At 32.7% G+C, this 27,954-nt stretch overlaps 1 protein-coding gene and 1 long non-coding RNA gene across 19 annotated transcripts; both read left to right on the top strand.

Annotated features, from left to right (window-relative positions):
* Positions 1-2,346: 2,346 nt before the first annotated feature.
* Positions 2,347-4,208, top strand: LOC108201934 (uncharacterized). Of its 4 annotated transcripts, none has more exons than XR_001802969.2 (5): positions 2,347-2,697; positions 2,794-2,834; positions 2,994-3,087; positions 3,196-3,387; positions 3,994-4,208. It is a non-coding gene; the product is annotated as an uncharacterized LOC108201934 (long non-coding RNA). The 4 variants fall into 4 exon arrangements; XR_010287352.1 differs by having other exon boundaries at positions 2,349-2,473; positions 2,585-2,834; XR_001802968.2 differs by having other exon boundaries at positions 2,347-2,834.
* A 9,111-nt stretch (positions 4,209-13,319) lies between these two features.
* Positions 13,320-18,488, top strand: LOC135149216 (pyrophosphate-energized vacuolar membrane proton pump 1-like). 15 transcript variants are annotated; one of them, XR_010287481.1, is made up of 4 exons: positions 13,325-13,698; positions 14,401-14,497; positions 14,605-14,717; positions 14,945-17,413. XR_010287481.1 is itself a non-coding variant. In XM_064084227.1 (3 exons), exons 1-3 carry the CDS (start codon positions 14,244-14,246, stop codon positions 18,195-18,197), a joined length of 576 nt encoding a protein of 191 aa, XP_063940297.1. In that variant the 5' UTR covers positions 13,320-14,243; the 3' UTR covers positions 18,198-18,488. The 15 variants fall into 15 exon arrangements, 8 of the variants coding, with proteins under 8 accessions (XP_063940297.1, XP_063940295.1, XP_063940296.1 ...); XM_064084227.1 differs by adding an exon at positions 18,140-18,488 and having other exon boundaries at positions 13,320-14,717; positions 14,957-15,000; XM_064084225.1 differs by adding an exon at positions 18,140-18,488 and having other exon boundaries at positions 13,320-14,717; positions 14,957-15,010.
* Positions 18,489-27,954: the final 9,466 nt, after the last annotated feature.

Genomic DNA, 27,954 nt, shown 5'->3' with positions numbered 1-27,954 from the left:
GAGTTTTTGAGTTCTGCATGTCAATTTCCCCTTTTGAGTAGCATGCATTTAAACTAGGGTTAAAAATAGATTTCTTGGCCCCATTTAGGGTTTAATAGAAAGTTGTGGTCCCAATATGTTTACATTTGTTCGAACATACCATGTTTTATTCCTTTAAAGTGTTGTGCTATGTTTTATTTGTGCTGTGTTTTATTTGTGCTAGTGGTCACTGTTGCTTGTTTCTCATGCTTAGTTTAGAGTTTTTTATGGCTAATTGTTATCTATAAAACTGGGAAAATGTGTGATATGCAGAGAGCTTTTACTTCACTTCAAAACTACATTATTGTGGGAAATTCAATGAAGAATGTAGTGCTTATGAGGGGGGATTGCTTCTTTTGACATGTGTTGTGTGAATGGTCTGACTTTACATAAATAAAACCAGTCAAACTTGCTTCAAATACACTTAAAAACACAAATAAATGTTACATCAAAAATCTCGTGCATCTTCACCCTTGCACAAGCAGTAAAGCAATATACACTACAAGAAACTGGTCTATCAGCGACCAAAAATATTAGCGACCGCAAATCTGTCGCTAATACTGAACAATAGCGACCGCTTTCAGCGACGGCAAATATCGTGGTCGCTAATACCCCACCAGCGACCGAAGGCCGTCGTTAATTCGTCGCCCTAAATTTTTTTGCCACAAAAAAATGGAGGGAAAACTGGCGCCAAGGCTATTAGCGACCACATCGTAGTTGCGACCGCAGTTAGTCGCTAACAGTGCCACATCATCATAGTATTAGCGACCGCACGTGGTTGCTAAAAGTAGTCGCTGCAAAATTTCCTTCCAAAAATTATATTAACACACCACATCTGCGACCAAAATTATTAGCGACCAAATGCCGTAGCTGAAAACTCCATGTCATCAGTTAGCTACGGAATTAGTCGCAGAAGGTGGTTGCAGATAACTTTTTTTATATTTTTCATTTTTTTGATATAGAGTGTTTTTTATTAGTTATATTGTGATTTAATTCTTTGAAATGATAAAAAATATTATTTTTATTTTAATATTACTAGAATATTAGTTAACTAATTTTTGAATTCACTTATTTTTAAATTGAAAATTAATTTATGTATATTATTTCATATCAGTTTTTATCATAAATTGAAATACTTACAATTGTTATATTATTTTCAATTTTATACTATAAATAGGAGACATATTAAATTTTATAATTATAAATATATTCTAAATTTTAAAAAATTATATTAGTATTATTTAAAAAAATCAACAAATATATTTGTCCATTCAAAAAGTATATAAGCATGTGGTACTTATTTTTACGGAGATTCAACTACCCATTCTTTTATTTTTTTATTTTTAATATGAATATTATTTTTATTTTATATTATCAGGATATGATTTTTTAATTTATCTATACTTTTTATTTTATAGAAATAAGATCTATAGAAATTAGATAATATAAAAATATTATAAATGTAGAAAAATTGTAAGAATATTTTTATTAATTTTTTTTAACAAATATAGTAGTCTGAATAAGGTGATTGCAGATGTAATTATTTATTTATTTTTTTGTTCTTTCGAATTATATTCTAAATAAATTCTTTATTATGATAAAATGATATTATTTTTATTTTGTATTTCTTGTTACCGAATTTGTGAATTACCTATTTTTAATAATTTTACATTAAAAATTACTCTATTCGTCCCCCAATTTCTTATCGAATGGGTTGAGCACAGAAGTTAACAAATGTGTATAAAGTAGTGGAAAACAGAAAGAAAAGTGGTTGAAGCTATGTGGCACAACCGTTGATTTTTAATGTATAAAAAGAACATAGTGGAGTAAAAGTTGTGTGAAAATAGAAGAAAAATGTAGTGTTGTGACCCATTAACTATTTTTGGTAAGTTTTGAAATGTAAAGAATTGGATGGGACAACCCAAAAAGGAAAGTGTAAGGAAATGATTGGGACGGAGGGAGTAATTTAGTATATTATTTGATATTAGTTCTATCAAAAATTAAATATTTTTAATAAAGATATTCTTATTAATTTAATTATTATTCATTTCATAAATACTTACAATTGCTATATTATTTTTATTTTATACTATAAATAGAAGATATGTAAAATTTCAGAATTGTAAATATATTCTAAATTTTAAAAAATAATATTAATATTTTTAATTTAATTTGGGAAATAATAATTTATTTTATTTATTTAAAATATTTTTATATAAAAAGTCAATTTAATATAAAATCATGTATTTATTTAAAATAAAAATTATATTTTTTTAATAACATAAAACTGAAAAACATAAACTTTTCCCACGTCCTACGACAAAGGCTAATCGGGAGCAACACCACGACAAAATGGAGGGATTCTGTATCTATCCCACGTACTGCTACTGCTGTGTTCAAGGGGTCAAAGTTTAATCAGAGGTTTCAAGGTATGTATTTAATCGGAGGTTTCAAGGTATGTATATCCACAAAACCTTAATCCCACCTACTATTGTTTTGTTTGTGACTGCGTGCATCGTACGGATTTTAGTTGTAGTTGCGTGATTGTTTAATTGTTTGATGTTAGGATTCTGTGCTCTCTATGTTTGGGGGTTTCTGAAACTTTAATTTGCCAGGGGAGAATGGAACTTTCATATCTCTTATACTTAAGTGTAATTTAAATATAGGAAAGATTTTGGAGTAAGTCTTCAGTATTTGTACTTCAACAACGGATAAGTTTTCAGTTTGACAACAATAATTTTCTAATTTTTAGTTCCACTAATGTTTTGGCTTCAGATCTTTACGTGCTTGGGCATCTGCATTGTCAAGATACAGAGGTTTGTGCTATGGAAGTTATGGGGGATTGTACTACTTCTATAATTGGGTTGCTCATCTATGACACATTATGTTATACATTTTGCATTGGTCCTGACATGTTTCCTTGTGAAGCAATATAAGTTGCAAGTGGAGGATTAAATTTTTGTAAAATTATGTAGGAACATGGGGGATGATGTCAAGGAGGTTTAGCACTTGTTCAGACCATTCTTAGCTTTTCCGTTGGTTTACGAATCAAATGTATTTAAGCCTCAGGTTTTCTCTCAGATTTATTCCCTTTTTGTAATTTTTACATGTTTCTGCAATAAGCGCCAGCAATGAAATCTGACAATTATTTAGAGACCATTTACACTGGCCTTATAGGTTGTTAAAAGAGAGATATGTGCAGTAGTCACTAAAGGAACATTAACCGAGGGGGAAATGCAGTTGGCAAATCCTGATGCTTCTTACATAATGGCTGTTGCTGAATGCTGCCGATCTCTCTCAAGCGAAGAACGTCGAATATACGGTGTTTGTGTGGTTAATGTTGCTACAAGAAAAATCCTACTTGGACAGGTTTGTAAAATATAAATGAATTTTAGTTTTACTGGCTATCATCTGAAACTTTTATATTTTAATTGTGAACTCTGGCATCTGGGAATTCTGTACTTTGTGCAGGTGTGTACTGTCTATGTAGTTTCTATGCTTGTTAATTTTCTCTGTGATCTATTAATGCAAATGAAAAAAGGAAATAAGAAAAAACAGAGTCTATGCATTGTGTGAGTCGCTTAATCTCTGATTATGCTCTAATTTAAGACACTTGTCTTTGTGAATTATTTATAGATGGGAATCCTGACCTGGGATGAAATAGATACACAATCATTATATGTTCACCCTTTACTGAATAGTAAAATATCCGTCTTTTTAATATATATATATATATATATATATATATATGTGTGTGTGTGTTTTGTGTTCTTTTTTACTTAAAAGTTTAGTAGTTTATGAGTTTTAATATATATATATTCTTTTTGACATTAAACAATATTGCCATGTCCTTGCAGGGTGATAAGGTATATTTAATGTCTAGTAAATATATTTTTTACTTATATTCTTGGATGGCGGAGTTAGTTTGTTATACTTGTCATACTGAAACTTGCTTTGATATTATGTTAATTTCAGGGATCACGGCTTGATGAGTATGAAGATCGAGATGATGAGTTCGACGGATTTTAGGGTAGTAACATCGTATTTATGTTTTGTTTCTAGTGATACATGATCATATGATTGTCTGGCGGATATAAGTTTTTACATTGGTACGTTGATTTTATATGGCGGATCTCAGTGTAATATATCATCATATTTAAAATTTTATGTATTACATTCGGATTTGGTCATACCTGATAATATGATTTTCTAGCACATATAACTTTTTACAGTATTATGTTGATTATATAGTTATTCGTTTTGACTATACAGAGTGAGCAAAATATTTATATCGTTGTGTGTAAAAGCAGATGTTGTTTGTATTATGTTCGGACATATAGGTAAAAAGCAGGTTTAGTATCGGTATTTATATAAAACAAAAAAATATTAAAATTCTAAAAATTAATTATCAGCAACCGATATCCGTCATAAGAATTAAATTAATCGATAAAAGCAATAGCTACAATATGTGGTAATAGTGGTCACAAATTTAGCGACGGAGTGATCAGAAGCTAAATTTAGTAGCTGAAATTTGCAACGGCCAGCGGTCGCAAATGTTGGTCGCAAAAACCAGCGACAGCAGTCCGTCGCTAAAGTTGGTCGCAAACAATAGCGATGCCGATCGGTCGCTGCTGTGGTCGCGGACACGTGGATTGGTTAAAAATAGTGCTGACTCAGAATAGCGACCAGGTCGGTCGCTGAAGACCGTCGCTATCAAGTCGGTCGCCGAAAGTTGTCGCAAAAGTGCACATTAGCGACCAGTTTTTCTGCGACTATTTTCTGCGACCGCAGTTGGTCGCTGATAATTATTAGCTACCGAGTGCGGTCGCTGATATGCGGTCGCTGAAAGACCTTTTTCTTGTAGTGATAGCTATCCATGTATAAATAAGCAAACCGAGTGATGTGCTGCAACCACAACTGAGTTAAACTTTCTTCACCTCTTTTTTTCTTGTTTCGCCGGAAAAGGTGAGATCTTCGTTCAACCCTATCACCAAGCCATTACTGTTAGCTCGATTTAGCTGGGATTCTTGCACGCTCACACAATGGAGCATCAATCCACCTAAAGTACCTACAACGCTCGCAAAAAAAAACCGTGGCCGGGATCAGAATCTGTCCAAGCAGTTTTGGCAACGACGATGTTTCCACAAGCACACTACTCCCTCATCTTTTCACCAGTTGGAAAAGCAAAAAACAAATAAATTAGGGCTAATGAACATGGCTTATATAGAGTAAAATGGGAAAAGAAGACCGTTAGAAGTGGATTTTCCCATTTTATCCCGGCCTAAACTAACGTTAAACATAAATATTTAAAGGAGGTTGACCGAAAGGGTACAAATTGCCGCGCAATAAATACCTGTGGGTGGCGAAGTGCAAATATCTAAAATTTGCATACTAAAGTGTTTTTGGGCCGAAGTCGGGGTTGAATTGCAATAAGCTCTATATAAAATTAATATTTTAAGATCAAATTTACTACTTTTCCAATAATTATTTGAAAACTCATTTTAGTTACAAATTATTAATTAACAACCATTTACAAAATTTTTAATATTTTTAATAAATTTAAAAATATAAAACTACCCTGATTTGTATATATTTTGTAACTTTAATATGATAAATAATTGGTATCCATAATAACCAATATAATTTCTTGATTTAAATGGCAATTTTGAATTATCCAAAAATAAAAAAAAAAACAATGTTTCTCATACCAAATCCACCCATTAGTGAATTTAGGCCGTCAGGGATGAAAAAGAACAATAGTTGAAATGGCACTAAGTTTGTTATAGGGAATGCATCGGCCTTGTCAGTTTTGAGGGGAAACAATTCGTCATTCAATTTATCTTTTGAACAGACTACTTGTGCTGCGTTGGGAGAGTTACACCATATCAAGCCTGGTCTGGAAACAGACCACATATTAGACCCAGTGGCATTTTTGGGTGTGTATCATATATTAAAATACAGAGTATGAATTCGAAGAAGCTAGATGACAGAAGTAGAGTAGTGATTCATCCCCGGAAAGTGCCTGGAATTAGATTGTTTGACCTAGAGGTAAAAGGTGTACGTTAGCAGAGATATTTATGCAGGAAGTTGAGTTAGAAGATGATGAGCTAGTTCTCATAGGGGTGGATGAACCTGTGAATTACACACAAGCACCGATAGAACATAAATGGAGGGAAGCTATGAAAAGGGAAATGGAAGGAGTTACGAAAAATAAAACCTGGGATCTAAAAACACTAGCTACTTGCACAAGTTTAATTAGGGGGAATTTGCTTGTTTTAATCTAAACTTGAGCATGCTTTGTTTTTTTTTTTGTCAGCCTCACGTAGTTGTCTACAGAATGAGTAGCTAGAGATTTAGTCTTCAAGTGCGAGTGAGATTGTAGGAGAGCAGTTGAATAAAGTAATTAGTGGATTTGTATTGGGAGAGTTGGTTTATTCTGTTCCTAGTTTTTAACTAATAGCCACTACAACAAACTCGGCTATTTTTGGTTTGATCAAGCATCGCAAGTATTAACAAGCGTGGTAAGTTGACCTGGTGGGGCCCACAATTCCAGCATATTTTTGGTTACATTCTTGCGACAGAACATTCCATCGATAGTTATCTCTCCACTGAATCTATTTAAGAACATCCGTCGTAAATTATAGAGAAATCTCGAACTTATGACATATATATGCATGGTAAGTTTAGATTTATATTTTAAAGCACTTGTTCTTTACTATATTTCGCCACTTTATAACATTCGAGAATGGTCAAAAATCTATCGATGAAAATATTCAAAACCTATCAAACATTTTAACTATTATACCAATCCAAGCAGATAATGAATCCACAATACCATAGTTTTCATTAACCAAAACATCCCAAACACATAGTCATACACAAAAAAAAGACTAAAACATCCAAAAACATCCCCCTAAATTCAATTACATTCACACAACTTAATATCAAACCTTAATAACCGGACCTCCCCTAGAGACAACAACATAGAGATGACTCATATCACGGTCTTCGGAGTCCGTGCTTTCGTTACCACTTCCAGCTTTATCAACGTCAGCTTCATCCCCAGTGTCGATAGCCTTGCCCTACAATATACATACAAAATAATTCAGTAAAAATTGAATAGAAACTCATTTCTATATTCTAGATAGAAACATGCACCATATGTTTTTTTCTTTAATGTACGCCCCTGTCTATAATTCAGGGTATGTTTATTTTTCATGTATTTTGTCTATTCTTGCAATTAGCCAACAGTACTTGTCTATTTGAGTATAGGTGGAATTATAGTTTATAGGCAAGTTTGTGTCCACAACATCTATGAGAATGAGATTGCCCTGTTGCATCATTTCTCATATAGTAGTATATGGCTAACACAAGCTTTTTATTTTACTCTTCAACTGGTTATAGATAATATGCATCTGATATGTTTAGCTTGTAAGTAGAATTATTAAGGAAATAATAATTTGCACATAAAACAATATATGAGAGAATATATATATAGGCTCATGATCAAATAGAAACCACTTTTAAAATAAAAACTAGAAACCAATACAAGTTAGTGATATTCGCAGTACAATATAGTGATATTCTCTTCAGGATTTAGTGATCTGTGTTGCAAAAATTAGTGAAAACTTGCAGAAACAGCCCAGAATCTCCATATATGTTCCAAAAACTGCTCAAATCTTTAGATCTGTTCACGTTTTCGATTCAGATGGTGGTGACGGTGGTGGAGATGGTGGAGGTGAAGGTGGAGATGGAGGAAGGATGATTGTAGCGAAGGTGTGGGTGGCTTGAAGTAGGAGGTTGGAGCGTCGCCGGAATAGTGGCGGCTCCGCCGCGTTTTGAAGTTGAGCCGAGGTGGAGAAAGAAGTATGAACGGGGCTAAAGAAGGTTGAAGCAGCGACTAAGATGGGGTTGGTGAAGATGGAGGTGGAGATTGTGTTGTTAGAGATATAATGGAGGTGGAGATGGAGGGGGCGGGCGGCATAGAGGTGGTGGTGGTTATGGAGGAGGTGAGACGGAGGTGGTGGCAGTGGCGGATGTGGAGGTGGGGTTGGTGAAGATGGAGGTGGAGATGGGGTTGTTTAAGAATTTAGTGGTATTTACTTTAGGATTTAGTGATATTTCCAGCTTGGTTTTTAGTTTCTAGACTAAAGAGGTTTCTATTGGAGTAAAACTATATATATATATATATATATAGAGTTAAGTTCTATGGAGTACACAAAAACATTGGAGTATTGGAGTACAAGTCTTAATTTTTTAGTTTAATCATAAATAATATATTTGATTATACAAATTTATATACAATCTATCATTTATAAGTTGTATTGCACATAATTGTCTATCAATTTTTAATATCCTTCAACTTTAACAAGTATTAACATTAATGTTCTGCTTATTAGTTATATTGCAGAACATAGAGTCCTGTAATTTATAAAAGTCATTATTCTACCTTTTGATTACAATGTTTATGTTGTGTAGAACATAATGTGCAGGTTATTAAATGTTTACGAATATTATTGAACAAAAAAATTGAAATTTAGATGAATAAATTACATTTTATCCAACTTTGTACTCCAATACTCCAATATATTGTGTACTCCATTGAACTTTACTCTATATATATATATATATATATATATATATATATATATATATAGGGTAGCACTCCATAGCATACCCTAAGAGTTACGTAGCACACCATTATAAATATATACATAATATATATTCTATTATATTTTTTATGAAATATAATTGCAAATTTTGATTACTAAACCGAAAACGAAGTTATATAATTTTTTATTCCAAACATCATTTAAAATTATGCAATATCTCAACATGATTCTATAACAGAATAATAATCATCCACAATTATTCTGTTGTAGAATCAGTTTCGAAAATATACTTTTTAATCAAATTTTAAGTGTTAAATTACTTAAAATAGATTTATTTTATAGTATTCTATATTGGAATCACGTTTTATATGTATTATATAACAGAATTCATAATAAAATTGATGATTTATAGCGGCGCACTATGTAACTCCATATAAGGAGTCTCTCTCTGGATTGTTGGCCTATATATATATATATATATATATATATATATATATATATATATAGGGGAGGGTTCTGGTACAAACTTACAAACTTACAAACTTTTTTTGTTCAACACATATATAACTTGAGTTCAACATTTTTTAAGATATTTTGTTGAACATCGATTAAAATTGTGTTGGAGAAGTACATAAACTAATTTTTTAATATAAAAACTAAGTTAAACCTATTATATAACCAATATTTATATTTCTAGACCCTACCCAAACCCCAGAGGTATAGTTTAAGCATCTCTATAAATGTATTCAACACAATGATAACTAATGTTCTACACCCAATGTTGAACCCCAGTTACAAATGTGTTGAATGCACGATTTATTTATGCGTTATTTTTATAATTGTGACGTTTTTCAATAATTTTAAATATAAATACTTTCTATAACTAAGGATTAACAGGTTGGGAGAATAAAAAAAATTCAAAAAAAAAGTTTGTAAGTTTGTAAGTTAAAAAAGTTTTTATTTGATCCTATCCCTATATATATATATATATATATATATATATATATATATATATATATAGGGATAGGATCAAATAAAAACTTTTTTAAGTTACAAAAACTTACAAACTTTTTCTTTGAATTTTTTTTATTCTCCCAAATCCTTAGTTATAGAAAGTATCCATGTTGGAAATTTTTGGAAACACATCATAATTTTTAAAAATAACACATAAATAAATCGTGAATTCAACACATTTGTAACTGAGGTTCAACATCAGGTGTAGAACACTAATTATCATTATGTTGAATATATCTATAAATATGCTTAAACTATACCTCTGGGGTTTGGGTAGGATTTAGAAACATAAATATTAGTTATATAATACGTTTAACTTAGTTCTTACATTGAAAAATTAGTTTATGTACTTCTCTAACACAATTTTAATCAATGTTCAACAAAAAAATGTTAAAAAATGGGCTATAGTTTAATTAGAATTTTATAATATATTACGAAAATATATTAAAAAAATTCAAATTATTTTTTGTTATAAATTATAAATTTTCCAACTTTTTATAATATATAAAAGATCTTATTGCAATTGGCTCCCCTAGACTTCGACCCAAAAATATTTTAAGTATGCAAACTTTAGATGATTGCACTTCGCCACCCACGAGTATTTTTTGCGCCTCAATTTGCATCCCTTCCGTCTAATTTTAACGGTTCCCTCAAATTTTAAGGACAGTTTAGACATTTAAAAAAAATTAAAGAATTAACCCACTATTCGTGGGTTAATTAGAAAGTTTAATAAATAAACTAAATTGAGCCCACCCAAAACATAAACATCAACAACGAGCCCATTGAAAAAATCTCGATTCACAACTATTGCCACTTTACTAAAACAAATTCATTGTTCTAAACCCCAATCTTTTGCCACGAAACCCTAATCGCATACTACTAAAAGCTAATCGCGATTATCAATCATGAGAAAAAGACTGAGGCAGATTTCTAATGCAGTGAAGGAAGGCAAAATCGAAGAGGGCCGGGCGATGATGTAAACGTTTATGGTCTACCAAATAAGAAAGAAATCCCCAACCATGAAGGTATAAATCTTCATTCCTTGCTTGAGTTTTTGAGTTCTGCATGTCAATTTCCCCTTTTGAGTAGCATGCATTTAAACTAGGGTTAAAAATAGATTTCTTGGCCCCATTTAGGGTTTAATAGAAAGTTGTGGTCCCAATATGTTTACATTTGTTCGAACATACCATATTTTATTCCTTTAAAGTGTTGTGCTGTGTTTTATTTGTGCTCCATTTTTTATTGCTAGTGGTCACTGTTGCTTGTCTCTCATGCTTAGTTTAGAGTTTTTTATGGCTAATTGTTATATCTATAAAACTGGAAAAATGTGTGATATGCAGAGAGCTTTTACTCCACTTCAAAACTACATTATGGTGGGAAATTCAATGAAGAATGTAGTGCTTATGAGGGGGGATTGCTTATTTTGACATGTGTTCTGTGAATGGTCTGACTTTACATAAATAAAATCAGTCAAACTTGCTTCAAATACACTTAAAAACACAAATGAATGTTACATCAAAAATCTCCTGCATCTTCACCCTTGCACAAGCAGTAAAGCAATATAGCTATCCATGTACAAATAAGCAAACCGAGTGATTTGCTGCAACCACAATTGAGTTGAACTTTCTTCACCTCTTTGTTTCTTTGTTTCGCCGGAAAAGGTGAGACCTTCGTTCAACCCTATCACCAAGCCATTACTGTTAGCTCGATTTAGCTGGGATTCAAGATGGTTGATCCCACATGACAGACCTGGGATGATGATTCTTGCACGCTCACATAATGGAGCATCAATCTACCTAAAGTACCTACAACGCTCACAAAGAAAAACGGTGGCCAGGATTGGAATCTGTCCAAGCAGTTTTAGCAACGACGATGTTTCCACAAGCACACTACTCCCTCATCTTTTCTCCGGTTGGAGAAGCAAAAAACAAATAAATTAGAGCTAATGAACATGGCTTATATAGAGTAAAATGGGGAAAGAAGACCGTTAGAAGTGGATTTTCCCATTTTATCCCGCCCTAAACTAACGTTAAACATAAATATTTAACGGAGGTTGACAGAAAGGGTACAAATTTTCGCGCACAAAATACCTGTGGGTGGCGAAGTGCAATTATCTAAAATTTGCATACTAAAGTGTTTTTTGGCCGAAGTCGGGTTTGAATTGCAATAAGCTCTATATAAAAATAATATTTTAAGATCAAATTTACTACTTTTCCAATAATTATTTGAAAATTCATTTTAGTTACAAATTATTAATTAACAACCATTTACAAAATTTTTAATATTTTTAATAAATTTAAAAATATAAAACTACCCTGATTTGGATATATTTATAACTTTAATATGATAAATAATTGGTATCCATAATAACCAATATAATCTCTTGATTTAAATGGCAATTTTGAATTATCCACAAATTAAAAAAAAAACAATGTTTCTCATACCAAATCCACCCATTAGTGAATTTAGGCGGTCAGGGATGAAAAAGAACAATGGTTGAAATGGCACTAAGTTTGTTATAGGGAATGCATCGGCCTTGTCAGTTTTGAGGGGAAACAATTCGTCATTCAATTTATCTTTTGAACAGACTACTTGTGCTGCGTTCGGAGAGTTACACCATATCAAGCCTAGTCTGGAAACAGACCACATATTAGATTCAGTGGCGTTTTTGGGTGTGTATCATATATTAAAATACAGAGTATGAATTCGAAGAAGCTAGATGACAGAAGTAGTTGAGTAGTGATTCATCCCGGGAAAGTGCCTGGAATTAGATTGTTTGACCTAGAGGTAAAAGGTGTACGTTAGCAGAGATATTTATGCAGGAAGTTGAGTTAGAAGATGATGAGCTAGTTCTCATAGGGGTGGATGAACCTGTGAATTACACACAGGCACCGATAGAACATAAATGGAGGGAAGCTATGAAAGGGAAATGGAAGGAGTTATGAAAAATAAAACCTGGGATCTAACAACACTAGCTACCACGTGGACAAAAACCAATTGATATGAAATGGATTATCAACTTGGTAAAAGGATATGTGCAGAGAATATTTAAAAAAGGAGACACCTTAACCAAGGCTCTTGAAAATTCCAGGTTAATTAAGAAATTGTGAAAACACCTTGGTGTGAAGGACCTACTTGCACAAGTTTATTAAGGGGAATTTGCTTGTTTTAATCTAAACTTGAGCATGCTTTGTTTTTTTGTCAGCCTAACGTAGTTGTCTACAGAATGAGTCTTTGGCTGGAGATTTAGTCTTCAAGTGCGAGTGAGATTGTAGGAGAGCAGTAGAATAAAGTAATTAGTGGATTTGTATTGGGAGAGTTGGTTTATTCTGTTCCTAGTTTTTAACTAATAGCCACTGCAACAAACTGGGCTATTTACGATGGAAATTAAGCCTAATATCTGTCGTAAGTTTCCAATTTACGACCACTACACCATATTTGGTCTATCCTAACATTACAAACTGATGTTGCCACTTAAAATGTTGCCTTAGATGCTTAAAATTTGATTGAAGCGGGTGTATGCCAACATTGCATTTAGGGTGTTGCCATTAATAAGATAAATGTTGCCATAATTAGAACAAACCATCAATGCCAACATATTGTGCGATGTTACCTTAGAGATGTGCTAAAATTAATAGGTGGGAAATGACCCGCCGTTTTAACTCTGAATTTTTTAAAAATACATTAAGCAACCGCCCTTTCCATCACTCACACAGATAAAACATAACAATTAAATTAAAACTAAAACCAATTTCCTCTCTCGGCTAACTCTCGCTCTCTCTTGCATCTCTCACTATCTCTCTCGCATCTCTCACACTTCACATCTCTCATTCATCTCTCCCATCTCATTCTTTCATTCCTTTCATCTCTCTCATCTCTCTCATCTCACTCTTTCATCTCCCGAAGCTTTTTTCGGAGCTTATCTCGCTGCTTATACAAGGAAAAGGTCTGAAGATTATATACAAGAAGCTTATGTAGGAGTTTCAGTTCTTGTCTCTGAGCTCCGTAACTTTCTTCTCGTAGCTTGAATTTGGTCTGACTATAACATTATAAGGTATTTCTTTAAATTCATCTTGTTAATTTGGGGGTTTTAAAACCCTAACTGTTAATTCTTAATTTGGGGGTTCTAATATAAATAGTGTTAGATCATTCGATGTTATGTACACCATTCTGTTTGATTAAATGGGTATTTCTTGTTTTCATTATAAAAAAAACAAGAAATACATATGGTTTGCACACCATCTGTTTGATTAAATGCCCATGAGTAGGTTTTATTCAAGATTTTCCGTACAAATATATCATGTGTTCGTGTGTTGCTAATGGTGCTATTAATTCGAATAGTGAGTAACTTTCTCAATGTATAGTTTTGTGGGAAGTTAAATGTTAAGATTATATGCTAGAAATCGATAAAGAGGGGCTAGGGTTGCTAACTAATTAACTCATCCTATGATTATTTAGAACTACGTTATAAGTTCGTATTTTGTTGGTGTAGGTATAAGCAACTTGTTTTCCTTTAGTTCATTTGTCACATGTCCAAGACACTTAATATTTTGTTCCTGTTCTTGTTTTTTTATAAAGATGTTATGTAAGCTGTTATAAATGATTGATGTTGCTGATTCCTGCCAAACTAGAGCAGCTACTAATGTTTTTTTTGATCTTGCGTTGGGATATAAGTCTATTATCATTCCTATCTTTGCCATTGCAATTGGCATTTTCATCAGTTTTAGTTTTGCTGCTATGTATGGTATTGTGGTAGCTGCACTTGGATTGCTCAGCACTATTGCTACAGGGTTAGCCATGATGCATATGATCCCATTAGTGACGATGCTGGTGGCATTCCGACTATTGGAAAGGTATGTATATATATTTTTCTGTTATCAAGTAGTTTGTATAGTTCTTATCCAAATTGGTGGGGACGTACTAGTTCTCAACAATGACAATGAAAGTGTTGGCAAGGTAGCTCTTAAGATGGTTGAAGAACTGCGTAGACAATTTTACGTAGTCCCTGGTGCTTTTGTAATGCTTACATCCCCCATTAGTGTCCTTGCTGGAGCACTTGTGTCTGGTGTACAGGTAATGCCATTAGATGATCCTTAGATTCCTTTAGTCAGTTCCAGGCATAATTAAGATTTTCTGAGCTAATTAGTTTATTTAATTTAGGAAACATGTGCCTCATATTCTGGCCATCTTTCTCTGTTTTGTGACTAGCTTTTACCATTATGCATATTATTAATATTTGAGGAGCATATAGGCCTATAGTCATGAAAACAATATAGTATACTTCTAATATATCTCTCTAGTATCTTGTGCAGATTGCTACCTCCAACACTAGTGGTGCATGGGATAATGCCAAGAAGTACGTTGAGGTTAAACATTAACCTAAGTTTATTATGATTCCAGAAATAATAACACTTATATAGTTGCAATAAAGTTGTTTTGATTGAGTTGGAAAATAAAGTTGTTTACTGAATTTTTCTTTGATGTTAGTAGTAGATATTAGTCTTTATAATGAGTCAAATACTTATTAAGTAACGATAGGTACAATCCTGAGAGAATGGTGTTACCAAGTTAACTTTATAGTTTGGTCAATTATTTCTGCAGGTACATCCTTTGGTACTTCACTTTCTGAATTTTTATTGGAATAGACTTCAAATTTGGATAAAATGTTGCCTAAAACCCAATGGCAACATAAATTGCAGTTTTAGCAACTGATTTTGGGTGTTGGGATAGACCATATATGGTGTAGTGGACGGACGATATCTGTCGTTTTTGCTCAAGTAGTAAGTTCGAAAAGCCGTCACAATTTTCCACGAGTGTTGTAAGTTTGATCAAGAATCGCAAGTATTAACAAGCGTCGTAAGTTGACCAGGTGGGGCCCATAATTCCAGCATATTTTTGGTTCCATTCTTGCGACAGAAAGTTTCGTCGATAGTTATCTTACGACTGAATCTATTTAAGAACATCCGTCATAAATTATAGAGAAATCTCAAACTTATGACATATATATGCATCGTAAGTTTAGATTTATATTTTAAAGCACTTGTTGTTTTCTATATTTCTGCCATTTTATACCATTCGAGAATGGTCAAAAATCTGTCCATGAAAATATTCAATACCTAACAAACATGGAGAATGGTCAAAAATCTGTCCATGAATATATTCAATACCTAACAAACCTTTTAACTATTATACCAATCCAAGCAAATAATCAATCCACAATACCATAGTTTTCATCAACCAAAACATCCCAAACACATAGTCATACACAAAAAAAAGACCAAAACATCCAAAAACATCCCCCCAAATTCAATTACATTCACACAACTTAATATCAAACCTTAATAACCGGACCTCCCCTAGAGACAACAACATAGAGATGACTCATATCACGGTCTTCGGAGTCCGTGCTTTCATTTCCACTTCCGGCTTTATTAACATCAGCTTCATCCCTAGTGTCGATAGCCTTGCCCTACCATATACATACAAAATTATTCAGTAAAAATTGAATAGAAACTCATTTCTATATTCTAGAAAGAAACATGCACCATATGTTTTTTATCCTTTAATGTACGCCCCTCTCTATAATTCAGGGTATGTTTATTTTTCATGTATTTTGTCTATGCTTACAATTAGCCAACCTTACTTGACTATTCGAGGACAGGTGGAATTATAGTTTATAGGCAAGTTTGTGTCCACAACATTTATGAGAATGAGATTGCCCTGTTGCATCATTTCTCATATAGTAGTATATGGCTAACAAAAGCTTTTTATTTTACACTTCAACTGGTTATAGATAATATGCATCTGATATGTTTCAGAGCTTGTAATTAGAATTATTAAGGAAATAATAATTTGCACATAAAACAATATATGAGAGAATATATATATATATATATATATATATATATATATATAGTACTACTAAAAACCCAGCTGCAATATCACTAAATCTTTTAACAATCCCGCCTCCATCTTCTCCGCCTAAGCCTCCACTGCCGGCAACACCATTTCCGACGCTCCCTCCACATTTGTCGCCCACTGTCACCCCGTTCACGTCTACCGTCCCTCCATTCCTCCTCCTCCACCGTCTCTACCACCAACGTCCACACACCTCCACCTCTTCCACCACCTTCATCTCGACCTCTGTCATCATCACCTCCACCTCGACACTTCCACCACCAACACTTTCACCTCCGCGCGCTATCTCAGGCCCTACCTCCGCCATAACTCCATCTCGACCTCCACCTCGACCATCTCAACCCCCACCTCCGCATCCTCCATGCCCTCGCCCCCTCCATCTCCACCACCTTCTTCTCCACCACCGCCATCACCACCAGAATCAACAAACAAAATCAGATCTCGAGGTTTGCATCAAGTTCTGGAGATTTTTACGAATATCACTAATTTCTACAACGGATATCACTAATTTCAAAAGCGAATACCACTAAAATGTGGAGCTGATATCACTAAATGTTATATCACAATATCATCGTTTTTTGTAAGCATATCAGGAGCAGGTGGCAGAGGTTGTGGTGATGATGGTGAAATCGAAAACAATGATATGGGTGGCGGTGTTCGTAGGAGCGTGTGGGCATAGATGTGGTAGTAGAGGTGGAAGGAGAAGAGGGAGATGAAGTGGGGTTGATGAAAGAGAAAAGGTGGAAGGAGGAGAAAGAACGGGGCAGATCTGGGTGGGGGGTTATTGCTGGGTTATAATTAAGTGTAAGTGAGTGCCTTTAGTAATTTAAGGAGTTTCAATAGTGGTTTTTAGTTTTTATGTTAAGATTAGTTTCTATTTGATCATGAGCCTATATATATATATATATATATATATATATATATATATATAGAATGAGTCCTAAACCAAATTAGCCTAAAAACTAAAAACCAGTTTCTGGACAGTTTTTTATCACTATTTTTAACTACAGAAATCACTAATTTGTACATAACATATCACTAATTTATATATAGCATCTCTCGCGAATATAAATATATACACACACATATATGCAACGTATATGACCATCATCTTCACCCAAATCGTAATAATGGACCTCTTACCACCATTAACAAATGTTTCTATGAATTGCCACCATTGTTTATCATCACCAATAGTCACATACACTTTCCATCCTAACTTATAAAACTAACGACTACTTACCATTATCATACAACTTCTCTTGCGGCTTCCTACCACCAAGAACTTTCCTACGGATGAAATTAATCATCTATAATCGATTATCAATAATTTGGATAAGTAGATTTTCTCAATTTTGATAATAAAAATTGCTGTTTACATACTGTATAAAAACAGTGATTAGTGGAGTATAAATTAGTGATACCCGTAGTTATAAATAGTGGTAGGGAAACTTGTTTCTAGTTTTTATTTTAAGGGTGGTTTCTATTTGATCATGAGCCTATATAGAATATATCATAATTACTATTATTTCTAAATTTTATACATTATCAGCTCAAGGTTCATTTGTTTTGTACAGATTTTTTACTTCTACTGCCACCTGGATAATTGCTTGTTGTGTTTCTCTCGCAACTTGATGGTCAGCAGGAAGAGAAGTCTGCTCAGCTTCTACAGCTTCACGTGCTAAAACACGGACTTGCTCTGGTGTGAGAGAGATCTGCTCAGGAGTGGCTCGGGCCTGAGTGAGCGTCTCATCAACTACTCTCAATAAGAAGTCAACAAGTCATCTTGTATGCGGGTCAATGCATATATGCATGAATAATATTCATATCGTAAGACATCTATATATGCATGAATAATATTCATATCAATTTCAATATGCATATAAACAAAAATACATACAAACACAAATAAAACACATGTAAATATTAAATGATTCATATTAATGCACATATAATTAAACTATAGAAGAATAAAAAAAGATTTATCATATACTTACGTTGATTCAAATGATAATGGCCGTTGTTATGTCATATTTTGTGTGAAATCACAAGGAGAAGTATGGTCTTTTGAAAGAGAAGTGGGAAATTAGAATGGGGCAATAGTATTTATTCAGACCAACTTACGACAGAAAAGGACTCATTCCGTCGTAAGTTCATTTAAATATATCATTCGATGGACAAGTTAAAAGTGGCCGGTGACATTAAATTCGGTAGGTGAATTTACGACGAGAAGAACTCATTCCGTCGTAAATTACAGCATTAAAACGGAACATTGAAATAAATTAATACGACGGAAAATAATTTTCCATCATAAGTTTCGGCGCTCAACGAATCAGTCGTAAGTTATCCGTCGTAAATACCCGTGTTTGTTGTAGTGAGTTGTCGTCTGTTTCCATGTATTTGAAATGTTTCATTCGTAATAAAATTTATAAGTCATTCGCTCATTCTGTTTTCTCCAATTTTTTTCTAAAACACATTTGCATATTACAGTAGTTTTGATTTATAATTTACCAATAACATTTTTACAAGTAACCCCATCTTCCACAATCTCCCTCCATGTAACCTTATTCCAAACTCATGACCGGTCAACTATTCTTAATTAAGCTAGACCTTTTAGACAATAGTACTTCATGTTAACATGTAGAATTTCATTTATATTCATGAGCATTTCCTTGAAAAATCTTATTTCCACTCCATCCCCGTCATATTTTCTATATAAATGACAAAGAATTTGTGACGAGAAATATTGTAGAGATGCCATCCATCTATCTAATTGAAAAACTTTTTCTCAAGAAAAATGCTAACTTAGTAATCAGTTATGTAACCGTAAGATTTATGTCCACTCATCCATCATGTCTTTATGTTCTAAAAGATGGTTTTTGCACTAGATTTAAATTCTTTGTTCCACTCCTCCATCATGACCAATTTCTATTAAGATAGATGTGTATGTTACTGCTCTTATATCCTTTCTTTTTCTCAATCATTTAAACCCGCAATTCATTTGTGGACTCCTTTAGTAAAGTTATTTGTCAAGTATGGACCAAATTTTAAATCCTTAAAATTGCTCTTTTTGATAGCGAAAATGATGTCTGTGATTTATAACTTGATCATCATTTAAATGCCTTATCTATACTCCTTTAGTAATTGGAAATTAATAAAAGTTATGGACTAGAACTCAAACCCAATATGCTTTATTGTCTTATCTTTAATGGTCTTTTTATTTTTATTTTTATGTCTTTGACATGTGACTTACTGCAATTCTTATCCTAAATATGTCGTACTATTTACTATTTTTCTATTATTATCCTAAATATGTCTTACTATTTACTATTTTCCTATTATGAGTATGAGTGAGTTTGTTGTACCATTCATCGTTAGTTTCCTAGCTGATACTGATTTGTACGTGATTTAGAATTTTAAACTTCAAAATTTAAATCATTTATTGTACCCTTTGAATCAATTTTTAATGTATGAACCTTAAATATAGTATCCGTTAATATTGTATGGTAAATGATTAATGTAGTTCTTCATGTATACTATGAACATTTCTTGTTGTATAATATATGGGTCATGCCGTTAGCAATATTTTAGTTAGTATTTGTGATATAATGTAACTAAAAAATGATGAATAAAAGCGAACAACTCCTTTCCAATATTATTTTTCCTCACCCTATTTGAGTGTCACTCCCTACATTCCTAATAGGACTGAGCATATGGGCACATCTAAAGGTGAGAAAATAAATTCTAGTTAAACTTAATTTGAAACAAAAATAAGTTATTAGATATTTTTAAAAATATCAAATAAAAAATATACATATATATTGAATCTTATTACATATAGATACGATTTCCAAATCATTGTGATATTTTCTGAACTCATTTATAACATACATGTAAAATGAGTATATAATTTTTTCCGGGCCTTTTTTTAAATTAGAAGCCCATTGGGCTTCTTGCACACATCATCTACGCCCTCAATTAACCTACATAAGAAGGGGTACTACTATGTGATACAACTAGCCATATATAACATCTCTCTAATCATTGAGCTTTTTTTTTTGTTTTCCCTACCTTGTAGATCTAAGTAATTCGAGTCTCATGTAAGTGTTCTCAAATCTCTTCTTATTGTGCAATGATATTATTTATGAGTGTATGAATGTATTTTATTGTTGTTTGAATTAAGAAATGAATATATTATTAGGCACTAACACTTAACTTGAATTATACAACTATTTACCGCAGTTATGGATTTGACAAAAGGAAATGAAAACGGGAACAAAAATTGTGAATACAAAAGGAAAAAGAAGTCAAAATCTCCACCTATATGTCCTACCTTAACTGTACCTCTATCCTTGCAAGAGATCAAGAAAGATTGGTACGTTATGTCAGGACAGGCTACAAGGTCTTCTAATAAAAGGCCCAAAACTATTGAACAGAATTTGAAAGTATGACCCAAAACTGACCTTATTGTAGTAATTGATTGTGTTGTTGTTGATTATTTGTTTTCTTATTTACTCTCTTGAAAGTCTTAAATTTGATTTATACTTTAGAAAGATTTTGAATAAAATCAAATTAGAGAATTTAGATTTTAATATTTTGTATTAATTTAAGTTTATATACTTATCACACCTCTTAATTCATTTATTTTTATGAGATATATAGGCTTGTATATAATTATAAATTAATTTATTTACAAATTTATATGATAAGTGTTGAATGAAATTGATATGATACAAAAAAGTTAAGTCATCAATATAATTTTTATTTATTTTCTAAAATTGACCAGTTTTGTCATCAATATAATTTTTATTTATTTTCTAAAATTGACCAGTTATTTCTTAATAGTGTCCAAAATATTTATAATACCATTATTTCTTATAGTTCAAAACCAAGTCATTTGAACAATACTATTTATCATCTTCTCAGTGAAATAAAGATAGATTTGTACAATTATTTACATTCATTTTAATATTATTAACTAATGTTTGGTTCAATATTTGTTTCTTAATTGAAATTACAATAAATAATTTATTAAAATTGAACGACATATATTCTCTTTGATGGTGAAAAACTAATTTATCATCAAAATTGTTAATGGTTCTTATTAATGGTGCTAAATAATTTTAAGATATTGTGTATGAAATACTATGTTCATTTCACTACTTATTTCTATGTGATATACATAAATGTTTATATGAATTTTAATTAAGATTCATATTTAAGTTTTAGTTTTGAATAATATATATATATTTGTGTTTGCAGAAACTTTTTCCGGGCACAATGCTACACACAATAAGGCTGGAGGATTATGAGGTTAAGAAGTGAGGGAATGGTGATATATTTATATTGTGTCTGATGGTGAAACTAGTTTTTTTGTTCTTATGTTAAAGATTATTATTAACTTTTCTTTATATATGGTGGTTTGCTACATTTTTCTCTTTTTATTTGAGGAATTGCATGTTTAAAAGTTGATAAAACCTATCTCTTAGGCATAAAATTTGATTGTCAAAGGGATCTATGGGGTAGTAAAACTTTTCCTGCTAGTCCATGAGGCTTTTCTTATATCAACTCTAAGTTAAGTCAAGTGTTTAATATCTGAAAATTATTTGTTGTGAATAGTTCTCTTACAGACGGAAATTTTAGAAAAGTTTATATCAACACTAATAGCACATGATTATTTTGTGGATAAAAAATATGGCATGATTTTTGATCACCTGCTTTTTTTTTATCGTGTGCATACTTGTACTGCCTACTTTGATTTCGGGTTAAATGACGTTTTGGTCACTCAACTGACCGGAAACTTGCAATTGGGTCATCCAACTGAAAAAGCTGTCAGTCACATCATTATAGTCTTAAAAATTTTCATCCAGGTCACTGGCCGTTACACTCCGTTAAAAATTACGGAAAGCTGACTAAACGTCGTGACTTGGCTTATATAAATACACCTTGGCATGTACAGTCAGCTGAAGTGGCATTTTGGTCACTCAACTAACTACAAACTTGCAATCAGGTCATCAAACTCAAAAAACTTTCATTTAGGTCACTTATCATAATATCCGTTAAAAATTGAAAAACGAAAGAATTAAAAGGTATCATGCAGCACCTTTTTTCTCTCTTGAAAATTTCGAAACTTATTAACAAATGAAACAAATACACACACATAAAATCAATGGTTTCACCCGCAAAAACTTAATCTTTGTTTATCTCTTATCATTTTATATATCTTAAGGCCATTTTGGAAATGACAATAGATTTATAAGTATGAAGTTTTTCCAAAATGGCCTCAAGATATATACAACGATACGAGATAAACAAAGATTAAGTGTTTCTGGGTGAAGCTATTGATTTTATGTGTGTGTATTTGTTTCATTTGTTTATAAGTTTCGAAATTTTCAAAAGAGAAAAAAGGTGTTGCATGATAGCTTTTAATTCTTTCTTTTTTCAATTTTTAACGGATATTATGATAAGTGACCTAAATGAAAGTTTTTTTGAGTTTGATGACCCGATTGTGGGAGAGTATTGGATTAGTAATGAGTAGTTTTTGTTGATCTAGGAAGTAGTAATTAGTAGTATCCTGTTCTGTTTCTACCACCTGTGGGTGTGTATTTCTATTTATTCAGCATGTAATCGTCAATGTTAAGCAATGTTGTAGTATATTTTCTTTCTCCAGTTTTCATACATATATAAACAGTTTATACATTTATATCTCTACATGGTATAAGCAAAACAATCATAGAAATTTTCAAGGCGCGGATGAAAGAGAAATTTTAAATGCGTGATCTAGGTTTGTTGTCTTACTACTTGTGAATTGATGTTAAATAATGCTTAAGTTTTGTAGAACTCAAGAAAACGGTATATACTAAAAGGATTCTTTAAAAGGCAGGCTTGGGAGATTGCAATCCAACGTGGTACCTAATGGATCTCAAAGAATGGATTACTAAGGACCGATAAGGCAAAATGATAGATATAAAACAATTCAAAAATATGATTGGATGGTTGTTATATCTTTATCATAAATGACTAGACATTGCTTTTTCAGTTGGTATTATAAGCAGGTTCATGAAGAAGCCAGTCACGATGCATTTAAATGCAGTAAAACGGATACTAAGGTATGTTAATGGTACGTTGAGTTTTGGCCTCATATACACAAAATACAGCGGAAATAACATCTTAACATGATACTTAGATTGTGACTTAATTAGTGGGGAATGTTGATGATAGACTAAGGTACAGGGGATATGGCTCTCTACTTGAATAAAATTTTCATAACGTGCGTGTCACAGAAGTAAATATATGTAGCCTTGTTATCATTCGAGGCTGAATTTATGGAAGAAACAACGGCTGTGTGTCAAGCGATTTGGTTGAAGAATTTATTAACTCAGGTAACTGGTAAGTGCACTGGTCGAGTGGTGTTGTTCACGACAACAAGTCATCCATGGATTTGGCTATAAACCTTGTGTTTCATGGACATAGTAAACATATTGACATTCATTATGTTTTGTTATATAATGTGTTGAAAAAGGAGCTAGACATCATTGTGAAACATATAAGTACTGATGATAAACATGCAGACATCCTAACCAAGGCTCTTGCAACTTCCAGGTTTGAGAAATTGTGAAAACTCCTTGGTGTGAACTGTGAAGGACCTACCTACACAAGTTCATATTGGGAAGAATCTGTTGGTTTTAATCTAACCTTGAGCATGCTTTATTTGTTTTTGTTTGTCAGTCTCGCGCGTGTAGCTGTCTGCAGACCGATTCTTTGGTTAGAGATTAAATTTTAAGTGCTGGCGAGATTGTAGGTGAGTAGTGGATTTGTATTCTGAGAGTTGTTTTATTCTGTTACTAGTTTTTAGCTCATAATTGCAGTCTGTTTAATGTTTCCACTGTAATAAAATTAAATCTTTTGGTGAATCTATTTTCTTGTAGTTTTAATATCTAGACACATTTACATATTACAGTAGTTTTGGTTTATAATTTATAAACAATATTTTCAAAAGTAACTCCATCTCCCACAATCTTTTTCCACATAACCTTATTCCAAGCTCATGACTTGTCAACTATCCCTAATTAAGCGAGACTATTTTAGACAATAACATGTCATGTTAACATGGGGAGTTTCATTTATATTGATGAGCATTTACTTGATAAAACTTATTTCCACTCCATCCCCATCATTTTTTCTATATAACTGATCATGAACTTCTAGTGAAAAATACCATAGAGATGTGATCCATGGAAAAACCTGAAAAGCCTTTCCTCAAGAAAAATGCTACCTTAATACTCTATTATGTAACTATAAGAATTATGTCCACTCTTCTATCGTGTCTTTATATTTTAAAAGATTGTTTTTGAACTAAATGTAAATCTTTTATTCCACTCCTCTATTTAACCATTTTCTATGTGTATATTACTATTCTTATATCCTTTCTTTTTCTCCATCATTTAAATTGACAATTCATTTATGGACCCCTTTAGCAAAGTTATTTACGGAGTATTGTGACGCACCCATACCCATATCTCATGGATCGAGGCCGCCACACCATGACTTGCATACCTGTCTTAATATAAAAACTCTCACCCCACAAGTCTAGTGTTGAGCGTCTCCTTACAACTATGTCTAAATTATCATTACAATAGTCATCCTTGTTGAATGGAGGTACCTTGATTCCTAACTTGTGTGGAGACATGCTTTTCGGTTTAAGTGCGGAATTAGATTTACAATTATTATTGATATCAGATTTGTATGTTTTTCAGTTTATCCATGATACCAATTGTTAGGTCGAAATAGACATAGAGGGTCCTTGAATACATCTTTACCAAATTATCCGTTTCGTTCAATTTAACTCGATTTGCAGAATGTTCGTTCTAGTTCGTCTTCAATCGAAAAAAATAGCAAGTTCGGGGTAATTATCGTTCGATATATTAACCTCGAGGGTGCTATAAACCCAACTCGTAAGTTGCCTACAAGACTACAAGTTCACACTCACACAATACGCTCATCTACTAATCGTTCATTCTAAGCTCTCTAAGTGTATATGTGAAGTGTGTGCACAATTACAATTGTGTGCATTTGTTTTCAAATGAAAACACAAGCTCTATTTATAGGCTTCATTCCTTAACCATGATTAAAAGGAGTTGGATGCAAGAATGCAGTTGGATCCTAAGCTATGAGTTGGTTCTATCACATTGATCACCATGGAGTTTTAATTACTTAGACAAAATCTCGAGTAACAGAGTTGGTTCAAAGAGAGATGCATTGCAGTTGGCGCCACGTTAACTAACTAGGGTTAGTTAAACTTGAGTTGGCGCCAGGTGAGGAGTTGGTTCCACCCTGTGTACTTGAGAGATTCTTTGCCTTAGTAATTCTGCATTATTCATGAGTTGGCTCCTCACAGTGGAGTATTGTGAGCGCCAACTGCCTTCTCCATAGCTATTCCACTAAATAATTGCAGTTGGCGCCATAGTTACACAATGTAAGACAGTGAGGCACCAGGAGATAATATATAACTCCCTTTAGTTTGGAATTTATCATTCAGTATATATATATATATATATATATATATATATATATATATATATATATATACCTTTAATTCTTTGAGGATGCGGATTAATCTTGGAGCAATAACTTCTACAATTTGACTTGATCAGATATTGAATAAATATGATGAACTGCTTCGTACATGTTAACGTCTAGTGCACTAGTCTGGTTCACAAATGACTAACACTAAAAGTGAACTTCGTATTGGTTTTAATGAATAACTTTGATTAGTTAGTTCCGGGTAAGGAATGCTTCGAATGTTGATTATAAATAATCACTGAGAAGACACTGAAACCCACTAGCATTGATACTGAATCTGGACTTGTAAGTGCTTCAGATTTCTTGACTGACGGATCATGTGTAACCTGATATTCATTGTGTAAATTCTTATACACTACTTATTCATTGTTTTTTAGTCTTGATTATTCTGTTGAGCTACCTCAATTACATATTACGTTACATTATGCTTTACATATATTAACTTGAGTTTCGATGAATTCTATATATTGTTATTGTCCCTCAAACACCAAACCCTTTATATACTTAATTCTAACTTCGATGTGTCTCTTTGTTTTAGCATTATAATTGGCACTTTTGATATTGTCAATAGTTGTAAGGCTATCACAATAAACAGAAATTGCTGGTAGCGGTCGACTTACTACAGGTTTCCCTAACATAAGTCCATGTAACCAATCAGCTTTCGTCCACATGACATTAATGCACACAACTCAGCCTCAAAAGTGAACCGAGTTATAATAGTCTTTCTGGTTGAATTCCAGGTTACTACTCCACCCACAAGGGTAAATCTAGTCACTCCATTGGCATTAGACCTGTTAGCCATCCAGCTTGCTTCATTTTATCCCCAAGCACACCATAAAACATCCTGTTGTGCAAACCGAGATATATAGTATCTTTTGGATATCTAAGTACATTGTCGAGAGCATCGCAATAAGTTTTGTGTAGACAACTTGTATATCTTGCTAACTTACACACAAAATATGAAATATCTAGTCTAGTACCATTAGCTAGATACTGCAAACTCTCAATAAATTAAAAATATTATAACCGATACATAGGCACGCTTGATTCATTTTTCATATAAGCGACATTAGGATCATATGTGGTACAAGCGATTCTACAATCTGAATAACTGTATTTTTCATGTATAGATTTCATTATATAATGAGATTGTGACAAGGTTATTCCCTCAGTTGACTGAGTCAACTTAAGTCCACAAATCACACTAGCCTCACCCATATCCTTCATTTCAAAATACCTTTTCCAGAAACTCTTTGTCTCGTTAATGATATCAATATTACTTTTAGACAGTAGTATATTATCCACATACAAGCACATAACACTATGTTCATTTACTTTGACCTTATAGTAGACACACTAGTCATTATCATTAACTACAAAATCAAGTCAAAATAGGTTTATCAAAGTTTTTGTGCCCGTCTCTAGGAGCTTGTTTGAAGCTATAGATAGCCTTGTCTAAATTACATAATTTTCTCTTGTTTTCAGATGCAACCAACCCCTCAGGGTGATACATAAAAATCTTTTCTTCAAGATCACCGTGAAAAAATGCTATCTTTACATCCATTTGATGGACGATAAGTGTTATTAATCAAAAATGAGAGGGTGAGCTTCATGTTTTTGAATGCTCTCATTAGTCGAAGCTCGAATGGTCCTGATGCCTAAGTATCTTTACTAGTGTAAAGATTTAAGTCAAAAATTCTAGTTGTGTGCGGGTTGAGCCCTTATATAGTAGTTTCTCAAGTCTTTGAGATAGACTAGGTTTAGATTTTGGAGTTTGAGATATAATAGAAGTATGTTTTTATCATTACCT

This window comes from Daucus carota, chromosome 9 (genome assembly GCF_001625215.2).
Source record: "Daucus carota subsp. sativus chromosome 9, DH1 v3.0, whole genome shotgun sequence".
NCBI lineage: Eukaryota > Viridiplantae > Streptophyta > Magnoliopsida > Apiales > Apiaceae > Daucus > Daucus carota.
Note: the sequence above shows the minus strand (reverse complement) of the source record. Positions and strands in the feature narration are given on the sequence as shown.